The sequence below is a fragment of the Chanos chanos genome, chromosome 5, assembly GCF_902362185.1.
Source record: "Chanos chanos chromosome 5, fChaCha1.1, whole genome shotgun sequence".
Lineage (NCBI taxonomy): Eukaryota > Metazoa > Chordata > Actinopteri > Gonorynchiformes > Chanidae > Chanos > Chanos chanos.
This window is the reverse complement of record NC_044499.1, coordinates 49,005,354-49,016,530: the sequence shown is the minus strand read 5'-3', so window position 1 is coordinate 49,016,530 and position 11,177 is coordinate 49,005,354. Positions and strand designations below refer to the sequence as shown.

General features: G+C 45.0%; 1 protein-coding gene across 2 annotated transcripts; it reads right to left on the bottom strand.

Moving 5' to 3' along the window:
• Nucleotides 1–854: 854 nt before the first annotated feature.
• On the bottom strand, nucleotides 855–10,863 carry fbrs (fibrosin). Of its 2 annotated transcripts, none has more exons than XM_030774391.1 (18): nucleotides 10,351–10,863; nucleotides 9,790–9,951; nucleotides 9,029–9,061; nucleotides 8,701–8,730; nucleotides 8,532–8,580; nucleotides 7,572–7,926; nucleotides 7,180–7,394; nucleotides 6,684–6,964; nucleotides 6,477–6,521; nucleotides 6,055–6,150; nucleotides 5,703–5,786; nucleotides 5,497–5,535; nucleotides 5,169–5,240; nucleotides 4,836–4,998; nucleotides 4,282–4,362; nucleotides 3,879–3,962; nucleotides 3,377–3,590; nucleotides 855–3,153 (listed from the first exon to the last, which is right to left on the bottom strand). In XM_030774391.1, exons 1-18 carry the CDS (start codon nucleotides 10,651–10,653, stop codon nucleotides 1,617–1,619), a joined length of 3,843 nt encoding a protein of 1,280 aa, XP_030630251.1. In that variant the 5' UTR covers nucleotides 10,654–10,863; the 3' UTR covers nucleotides 855–1,616. The 2 variants fall into 2 exon arrangements, with proteins under 2 accessions (XP_030630251.1, XP_030630252.1); XM_030774392.1 differs by having other exon boundaries at nucleotides 7,180–7,388.
• Nucleotides 10,864–11,177: the final 314 nt, after the last annotated feature.

Here is an 11,177-nt window from a genome sequence, read left to right as displayed (position 1 = left end):
AACCAGTTCTTTAACAGTCTAAATCTCTTGAACAAAAGTCACATAAATGCACCTATAATATAATTTACACTAGGGGCGACAGACAAACACCAGACACAAAGGTAAATAACCAACAATTCATTTAATAATTAATCTTCGTGGTTTTCTTTTCAAGGGGAACATATCTAAAAGGTATAAAATTGGGTCGCCCCCCCCCCCCCCCCCAAACTCAGAGCGTCCTGTCCACCATTCAGTGAGTCCCTCCAAATCCATGTGTTTGCAGGTACAAAGCCAGCATTCCTATTCTCAGCTGTCCAGTGGATGCCCCAATATCTCACTACAGTGTCTCTCTGTAGAATGAGTCACGTCTGTTTTGCTGGGGAATTTCCGCTGTCCCCACTGAAAAGAAACATAAAAAAAACACACACACACAAAATCTCTCCCAATGTATAAATATATTCAAAGTTCTCAGCAATACAGAGGCCTTTTTGCAGATTTTGTGATGGCCACATCTTCAGTTCATACCCATTTGATATCACCGATTTGTTCAAGCAAGTTTTACTGTAGTGCTTTGCCTTTGCTGGATAAGAGTCATCAGAAACTCATTTCTTACTGGGGAGTGCATTTGGTAATACCTGAAACATTGACAATATAACAAACAGTGATTATATTTATTATAGAAGGTCATTAATGTTAACAATAATAATTACAAAAGCAATATCACTATACTACAATATTCTGGTCCAGCTCACATATCGAGTCAGAGTGGAGGAGATAGGTATTTTTAAGTTTTAAAATATTTCCCACCAACATGTACAGTTTATGATACCCTTCTCTAAAGAATAATCTAAAATAAAATCAGTGGATTTTCATTTACCACATACGTGATACCATATCATCATAGGCCGCTTTGGAGCAGAGAGCTAAAGACAAGGAGACTAAGGGTGTTTAAGGTATCAACAATTTTTTTTCTTTTCTTTTTTTTTTCTTTTTTCTGCGACAGTGCAGTTACCTTGAGACAGAACACAAATGACAGAAAATTAGAGTAACACTTGAATCTCGTTCCCATTCCTTAACTTTTTTGCCCTCCGAAAATGCAGAGCACAAACATTTTCTACAGCAGGCTTCTCTGTACCCAAAAGTTCATTGAAAGGGATGAATAGTACATTAATGTGTACAAAAGTGTAATGTATTTCTGAATACAAACAAGAGTCTATAGAATTCTGATCCACCCTTTACAAATGCTCATATGTTTGTTTGTTTGTTTTTCCCTCCGTTCATATTATTTGGGGTAATGTGTTATTTCTGAACATCCACAGGGTTTCTTATCATCTCATTACAAATCGGGAACACAGAAAAAAAAAAAAAGTACCTTAGAATTGCACTAATAGAACCACAGTGGATAAATGTACTTGAGTAGCCTTGGCAAGTTAGTCCTCCCTCTCCTCAGGATATCCTAACATATCTCACATATGGTCTGGTTAGCTTCAGTGGGTTGAATTTGTTTTTTGTTGTTGTTGTTGTTGTTGTTGTCGTTGTTGTTTTGTTTTTCCTGCAGAACTTTCCCTTATCAGGGAGAGAAGTTAAATCAGCACAGTTATCCTCACATTTCCCTTGATTTCCCAATTAGCCCTGTACTATCTAGACTCTCCATCTTTATGAGTGTTGAACAACGCCAAGTCTGCAGGTCCACCAAGTCTGGAGCTTCGAGGCGGAGTGGATGCCCTGCTAGTCACAGATGGAATGAGGGGAGGAGGGGCACCCACTGACAGAGCTCCAACCAACCCAGCTGGGGTCTTTGACAGAATGCCATTCGGGACGTGGGGATGTGGGTGTAAGGGACCCAGACGAGAGTAAAGACCATGATGGTGCGGCGAGGGCGTAGAAGCCCCAGATGGATGGAGGTGAGGGTGAGAAAGCAGCCCCGCGTGAAGCTGTTCTAGGTGGGCTGCGTGAGAAGGGCTAGGCAGGTGAGGGGCAGAGAGGTGTGGGTGAGGATGTATCCCAAAATAGCGGGCTCTCTCAAAGTCTTCTCGCAGTATCTGAGCGCGCTGCTCTTCGTCCAGCAGTCCACCGCCGGGAGCGCCGACCTGAGGGGGACGATCGAAGTGATGGGCCATCAATCCAAACTCCGGCCGAGACGCCACGGCAGAGGAGGAAGAGGTAGGTGCTGGTGGATGGTGCGGGCCGGCGGCCACAGCCGCAGCCACCGCTGCTCTCTCTGCCTCCAGAAAGCGCTGGGCGTGCTGCTGCTGGAGCAACCGCGACAGGTGAGCGTCAGGTCGCAGAGCCAGGACGTCTCTGCGCGGCGGCTGTTCCCTCCAGGGATCCCAAGGGAAGCCGTGAGGTGCTTGGGAGTGACCCTGAGGTGGGCCGTGAGGATGGGCTGAAAATCGGTCTCCCGGTGGCCCCACGGCCAGCCCTGCTGCCCCTCCCGGTCCACTGAGATAAGCCTCGATCGCAGCTCGCGAGCGATCCAAAAGGGAGAGGTGATGGTGGTGGGGAGGATGCGGGGTGGGAGGTGGAATGGGGACACTGGGTGTTGGGGTCAAGGAGAGAGTTGAAGACGGGGTTGACGGATGCGGGTGACGGCTGCTAGGCCTCTCGAAGCCGTGTGGGGGCATGGGAGGATGTGGGAGGGTAATGGGCACTGGATCAGGCTCCTCTTTTCGCTCCTCCTTCACCTTAACGGAGGGGAGCAGAAGAGAGGAGGCGGGGCCGGGCGGCGGTTTGGATACCGGAGTCGTGGTCCGATCCGGCTTTTTGATTGGGAGAGAAGACACAGAGGAGGAGGAAGAGGCTGGACCGCTGCTTTCTCTGTGGGACGGGTGGGATGGTTCTGAGTTGAGAGTGTGTGGTTGCGGCTGTCGCGAAAACAAATCGAGAGGAGACGGTGCCAAGGGAACAGAGGGGGGAGGGGTGGTGTGTACGGAGGACGTGGAGGAGCGAGGCCGCTCTGGCGCCGACGAGGCGGCTGTCACGAGAGGCCTGGGGGCCGACGTCGAGTGCTGCCTCTTGTCCGATTCTCTGTCCCTCTCTCTCTCTCTGTCCCGTTCCCTGCTTTGTCCGTCGGACTGGCCCCCGCCTCCACTCAGCGACCCCAGGCCGTTTATGTGAGAACTGGGGGTACTGCTGCGATGCTTAAGGGGTGGTCGGCCATACAACATGTTGTCCCTGTAGTGGATGAGAGCCGAAACCAGTAAGAGATAGCTGAGGAAAGTGGCAAGAAACCACTAACTGGTACATTGGAGAAAAGGAAACACACATACACCTAGCACAAAACTAATCTTATCAGCTGTGTCAAAAGCGAACAGCAGGAATTTGTGACAGACAAAGCATAACTGTAAGTGTTACATGGGACAGGAAAACAGAAAATGAGAGTTCAGTCTTGTCGTACCTGTCCTTTTCGTCTTTGATGTGGGTTATTTCTCTCCTTTCCAAGTCCTTCTCCCTGTCTCTTTCTTCCCTCTTGTCTGCCCCTTTGGCCCAGGGGCCGGTGGGGAAAGAGGGTGGGGCGATATGCAGTCGATTCCAGGCTTCATGGGGGTTACTTAACCCTCCCACTGCACTAGCAGAAGGTTCTGCCTTATGGCCAAAGACAGAGCTGGCAGCTATGAGAGAACAGACAAAAAAATTTGTTTGGTGACAGGAAATGTGAATAACTTTAGATTGTGGCATTCACAACACTATGTGGTGCCATAAGCCATTCTTAAATATATACAGTTTTTTTTTTTTCTTTAAATGACATCAGGTTTTACTAAAATTTTGAGTTCTGCATTTCTAAGTCCAGCTGCAATACTCTCTACAATCAATTTTAAAAATTTACTCAACAAAACAAAGTGTTTGTTCGTTTTTTTTGGTCAGGGTCAAAAGGCGAGGGTCAAAACAGTTTCTCTTACCCAGAGTGGGGCTGCCCAGTCCCCCAAAGGCACCAGAACCCAGGGCTCCCAGTGGGGTGAAGGGGGGAGAGCGACCATATGGATCTGTAACACAGAGGTAGATATTGGCACACATACACACACACACACACACACACACACACACGGCACTAGCGTTTAAGATTCATCAGTTTAACGTCCCCAATGTAACAACACAACTTGGAAAAAAAAATTCCATCGTCAAAGTGACTGGGCCTCACAGGCCAGAGAGGCACTAGCGCACTACTGCTGAGATTAATGATTTATCTGGAGCATCTGATGGGGATACGTCACATAAACCGCCCGTGACCATCAGTGAAACACTGACTGATGTGTCACGACCTCTAGGCAATGCTACGCAGGTATTAACAGCATGGTCTCTTACCCAGGTGAGCTGCTGGGCTTAGGAAAGACGAGTGGGGCGTTGATGGGGGGATGAAAGGTGAGGAGTTTGGATTGACTCCACCTGAGGAGACAGGCGTCAGCCCAGATGAATAGTCATTAAATGCTCCGTAACTATCACTCCTCAACAAAAAACAACATATGAACATCTTCTCTGCTAATATTAACTGGCGTCACAATACGCCGAAATCTTTTTTTTTTTTGTCCACCGCCACTGAGGTTTAAATTTCTAATGTCCAAAACACCCCAGCAGAGAACTAGAATTACATCACATTTAAAATTCAACGCAATCAAATGTAATTCCACCAAGAGACAATCAGCTATACTGCTGTGCTCATACGCAATATGCATTGTAACAGATACTCGTTAAAAATCATTTCAGAATATACATATAGACATTTCTACCAAATACCTTTTTTTTTTTTTTTGCTTAAAGAAAGGTTGAATGATTCCCCAGTCAATTAATCAGTCAATGCTCTTTCTGTTATGTAGGTATTTAGCTTGCAAGAAATACAAGATGAGGATGGTACCACTTACCACCTGGTGTGAAGAGGCAGCCTGGTCTAGTGAGGTCATGGGTTGGGGGCAGAGGCCCTCCAAGGGGTCCCAGGCCTCCCAGTGCTCCAATACCACCAGAGCCAGGAAGACGCGGCAGCAAGTCATTACGAAAGTCCAGCTTGTGAGGATCCGTCTGCATCATCTGAATGATATTCAAAATAAATCAAAACAATGCCTACAGGTTCCAGCGCCTTATTATTACTCTCGCAGCTAAGCACAGATTTAGACGGCTTTTCAAACAGATGTGCCTGAAATGCTTTTACTGTCGTGATTTTTAGGCAGGAGAATGGTAAACAAATCGTTTGAACGGACCTTAACTTTCTCCTGATGTCTCAAAATCATCCAGGCTACACGCACATGCATCGCACACCATTTGCCAGGTTTCTGTATGACAGATGGAAACACATAAACAAGGGAACGATAAGTGTCAAACTCTCAGCAGTACAACCAATACTTTAAAAAAATAAAACATTAACAATTAGACAAATTAAACAGTATAAATGAAACAATACAAATGCATCTTTCAGAGAACCAAACAGGAGAACCTCAATGTCCTTAAGAACTGGTTAGAAGTGGTAAAGGCTGATGTAAGACACAGGAAAAGGAAAAAAGAAAAAAAAGAAAAAAGAGCCATGCTTACACTACTGACTTTCAGTGAAGCTGCAAACGGGTCTGTTAACTGCAGGGGAGAGAAGAGAGAGACATGAAAAACGTTTATGTTTCCACAGACTGTGCTCTGATACAGTTGACTAAAATGAGAAACACACACACACACACACACATATATATATAATACAACAGTCTTTCATAAGCCTGAAACTGCACCTCTTGTGGGGAACTCCTTACCCTGGGGTCTTTGGGCTGAAGGTGAGGAGGCACGACACCCAAACGAGCAGTCATCTCTGGAGCAGTTCCCTGGAGGGCAACAAGCTGTCAATCACAGCACAGTATTGTAACTCCACAGAATAACAGAACCTTTGAGTGTGTGTGTAACACTCTGAACATCAGATGGGTTCTGAACTACTGAAAATGACAGAGTGACATTTATAATGGAAACAACAGTCAAAAAAAAAAAAACCCCACTGTGACAGTTGAGAGTGCTCTTCTCGCTGGTTGTGCTCCATATGAAATCCCTGACTTTATAGACTTATGACTAAAAACGACAGGTAATTAGACTGAAGCGAGAGACACCGCTCACCTTAGGCTGAAAGGCTCCTTGGAGAGAACTGAAGGGTCCAGTGGGGGGGAGTACAGGCTGGATCCCAGGCACAGGTGGTGGATACTGAGGAAAAAACTGTGTGGGGAAGGAAAAAATAAAACGACATCAGTCCCGCCACGGGGCATATCCTTTTCAGAATTTTTCCTTTAACTGTGTTGCACTCATTAACAACCCTCTAAGAGCAGCATTCAATAAAAAATAAATAAATAGATAAATAAATAAAACAGGGTCAGGTAAGCCTTGCTCTGCGGTATCAAAATAGCCTGTCACAATGTTTACCTTTTTGATATTTTAGTGTTCTTTTTTTTTTTTCATACTGTTATTCTTTGAACTGATATTCATAGAAATCAGAGCAGCGCATTTAACTAATGGAGAATCGAGGTTAAGGATGCAGAACTCACAGAGTTACGAAACAGACCATCAATCTTGCCTGGATACTTGTCAAACTAAAGGAAAAGTAAAGAGAAATGAGGATTACGACACGTCAACTGACAAGAGTTTCTCAAAGAGAAACAACGTGAATCATCACACATGGGCTTATTATAAACCTTCACTTTCGTTTGTTCGTATTGAAATGGCTCGTGCGTAAACAGGTACGAGGCCCTCACCAGTGGCGGCGCGGTGGCAGGTGGATGCACAAAGTGTTGGTGGGTGTGGGTGTGCTGGTGTTGGTGGTTGTGTTGGTGGAACAGGAGTGCCATGGTAGGGATGGAGGTCTGAGCCTGGGAGGGCCTGCTGGAGGTCCCGGAGCTGGTGCTCGACGTCGACGTTCCCCCAGATCCAGAGCTCCCACTGACCCCCGAGCCAGCGCCCGCCGTTCCGTTTTCACGCTCGGAATTCTGGGAGCCGAGGAAGTGAGCGTTAGGCTCCTGCCGAAGGACGTCCTGATCTGTGGAGGGTGGCAAACTTGATTAGAGCCGAGCGAATTCGTAAAAATAACAATTAACTAACAAAATTTTATAAAATTTTAACAATCTGATTGTTGAAAAACCATCCTGAAAGAACTTATTTTGCTCCACAACGTCTCCTGATAATGAGTGCTCAGTACAGAGCAGTACTCGATCTTGCAGCATGTGCTAAAGCAGACTGGGGAGTTGAACGTACCTGCTGTGGAGTGCGGGGACACCTGCAAGAGAGGAGGCGGCGGAGGAAGACCAGGGGAAGGGGTGAAGAGGGCACCGGGGCTGGGCCGGGAGGAGGGCCGTAGTGCCCCGCCCACTCCTGGACCTCGACCGTGAGACATACTCGTGGAAGGTGTAGGCGGCCGAATCGATGAAGAGGCAGATGAGGAAGATGGAGGCTTGACTGAGGTACTGCTCCTGTTAAAAAGACCGAAAAAAAAAAAACTGAGATGGGCTCACAAAAGACGCAGACAATGAATAAAAAGAATCAAACAGAAAAAAGCCTCCGAGAACAATCATTAACGGCAACCGCGGCCGCAGCGGTCAAATTCCAATCAAGGCAACAGACACTACCGACACCGTGTGAGCACCGACCTGCTGTTGACGCCCATGCTGTGAATGGACTGTGAGCGTCCGGGGAAAGAGAGAAAGTTTTTGGGTTTGTGGCAGGGGGGGCTGGGGTCGTGGCGGCGCTGGTGGCCGGCCGCGCCGACGAGCTCGTCGGGGAGGGTTTTGGAGGCGGAGGCCGGGGACCGTGAGGACAGGCATATGACGGAGGACGAGGTAGAGGTGAGCTCAGGATAAGGCAGGTCCATACTCCTCTCCTGACTCCGCTCCAGTCCGGACACGCGAGGTGTCACCGACAGACGCGGTAACCGAATGTTTGATGGGATCAGAGGACAGCTGTTGCTCACAGTGGTGGCCATGGTAACTGGGTTTGAGTCAGTCACTAAAGTAGACAGAGAATGATGCTGTTAATGTCGGATAACCATTCGTCTGCACATGGCCAGAATTATGTCAGATGGACTTATTATCTAAATATAGGCACATTTGCAAACTGGTTTTTTTTTTTAGTATGACTATGAAAATCAGTTTGCCAACTGCTCTTATGATGTCAGTGGATTGGACTGACTGGCTGGGTTAAGGTATAATCAAAAATTATACTTGATAATTTGGCACTGATCCCTTAAAAGCTCATTTACATTTATTTAATTAAATAAAATAAAAACGGCCCTCACGCATATAAAGACAAAATCATGCAGTTTTCATGGAAACCATTCCCTAGGCTCAGAATAGGCTTCACAGTCATTTCTGTCCACCATCTCACAATAGCACTGTCATTCGGCTAAAATATAACAGCATTAATCAAATAGGGGAAACAAAATGGGACCCGTGCGAAATGACAAAATTAACATAACTCCAAATGATGCCAAACAACATTACGGTAAAGACCAACTGTCACCTTGTACCACCAGGGAGAGGATGCTCTCTCATTGCCAGAAAATAATATCAAAAACAAACAAACCAAAAAAAAAAAAAAAAAATCACATGTACCTTTCCTAGTGCTGACGATGAATGTTGGCTCCATATCATTATCAGAGGCCTATCAGAGTGAAAAACAAAACAACATTACTCATGATCACTGAAATTCATACAGTGAAAAAAAAACAGCACTGACAGAAGCCAAGAGACAGTGTTGTACAGAACATCGAAGATCACGTACCTTGTCACCCGAATCACTCTCTGTGTCACACTGAGGAGAGAGAGGAACAAAGACATTCAGAGACCGTCACTAATTATGCAAGTCATCAAAAAAAGCTCTTAGGTTAATTAATTCAAATGAACTTGTTAAATGTGTTGTCGGGCCTGTTACAAGTCTGTGTGCACTGGTGTAACCTATTTTGTAGGTACTGTAAAATCTAATTTACCAAACAAGGCTTTGCGTGTCTATTTAGACATTCAGTATTATTTCCATGTCAGACAGACAAAAAAAAAAAAAAAAAAGAGTCATTCTAGATGGGGGGGGGGGGGGGGGGGGGGGCAGTACTTACAATGTATCCTGTTTCCATCAAATTAACCGAACTCTGAAACACAAAGTCGCCATTAAAACAGAACAAGTTAACAATAAATAAATAAAACAACAAAAAAGACTGAATCATTGACACAAAATAGAAATTAATGACAACACACATGTGCTGCTCTCTGGAACAATGCATGACAAACTGATACACCGAGCTACCAACAATCAACAATATATGCTATGTTATACGGCTTTCATTGAGCACAGCTGAAAATGTCGGTCCCATCTGACCAAATTGTTTAGTGTGCAAACAAGGTTTTTTTTTTAAGTGTTCTTAAATATTAAATGAGGCAGAGGTCACACATTTAGTGGAACTTCAAGAGAATAATTTGCAATTTTAAAACAGACAGTATGATTCAACAACAGAGAACGTGGAAAGTTTAGTTGGTCTACGTTACCATCAAATTAAACACTAGTTATCATATGTGGAACATTTAGATACCAAAGATACTGCTGTACAGTTTTACACATTGTCACGACATCCATTCATTTGTCTTTGTGCTGGCACTTCTAGCCACGCTTACTACACATTAAAAGACTGTATACAGGGTGTACACGCAAAGGTGGTTGGTCATGATTTGGCCCATCCACAAGTATGTACATCAGGTCCTATACTTTGACATTTTTAACATGCTTTAAAGAAGGCATTGCCAAGGGCATAGCTCTGTGTAACAGAGGGCAATGAATGCAGCTTTGACACTAAAAACACTGGTATACATCATTCACTCTCACCTTCAATTCTCTCCTTCTCTTCGGATATCTGCTAATGAAAGGAGCTGGAGCTCCTTCCTCAGGCTCCGAAAAAGGTCCCCCATTTTCCTCAGGGGCCCTCTTCCTCTTGTTTACACGGTCCACCATCCCAGCTCGATCTGAAGGCTTTAGAGAACAGTCCATCTACGGAAACAAAAAAAAAAAATACAATATTAACGCTTATTTAAACATTACATACTAACCAGCTAATACGTACACAAAATGCAATTCAACCGTTAACACTCGCTGCTAACTCTATCAAACTGTTGCAAACTGAATATAACTAGCCACTAAATAACAAAATGAAGACCATTGACAAAATGGATACAAAATAAAATTCGTGAAATTTTCCCACAAATTATTAAGGTTTTTGTTGTAATATAATGCAACAAAAATGACTATAAACATAACTAAAAACCACTTCAGTGCATTATGCGTTAAGTGTTCACGTACAAGTGTTCAATTCATAGCCTATGAGAATAATGTTTCAGTTAATGATTTTAAAACGACCCTGACTGAAGAAATAAAACTTTGCAGGCTTACCTCCAAGGCCTCCAGACTTACGAAGCTGGCTATAGCGAAACCATCAATAATATCCTCTTCACAAGACACCGATTCTCGTTTTCTCCGACGGGGAGGTCGATGTCTTGCACCGGGCAAGCGACAGTCTCCACCGGTAGCACCAAGTAAACCGTCTCCCCTACAAAGCTCTTGATCCGAGGCCGAGGACGGAGACGAGGCCCGGTGTTCGGCGAGATCTGCTCTCCTTCTCCGCCGTTCTCTGTCGCGTTGAGAACGGGAGCGACGGCTCTGCCTGAACCCGACGCTTCGACTTGGACCATCCATGTCAAAACGCACTGTACCAGTTTGAGTATAACCGAAGGCACTTTAGTTCCTAGGCCAGTCAAAGGCACTTCCTTCTGCCTAAGAAATGCAGGAATCCCCTGTTTAAAATGGCGTTAATAGTCCTGTCTATAATTTAGCAAGCGAAGATTGTATGGCATCACAGGACTGCAGTCTGGGAGGAATCATATCTGTGCACTGGAGGGCCTGGTTTCCTTTCCGCACAAAAGCGATTTGGTGTGTACAGCGAAAGATTTAAATTCGCGTTACTCTCCTCTTGTCAAGACATGGTCGATCTCATCTGGAAAAAATAAAATCTATTCAGACACAGATGGCAAGCAAGTTAACTTTACTTTTGTTCACAAAAATGTGGTAAGACAATCTGACTCCAGCTAATGAGCTGGCCTGGCTAGATTACAAATAAACTAAACCCACTTCCGAGATATACTGACATATAGACGATAATAACTACGTAATGTAATTGCATACTCTTAGAAAGCTTTCAGTTATGTGACAAAGGTGTCCTC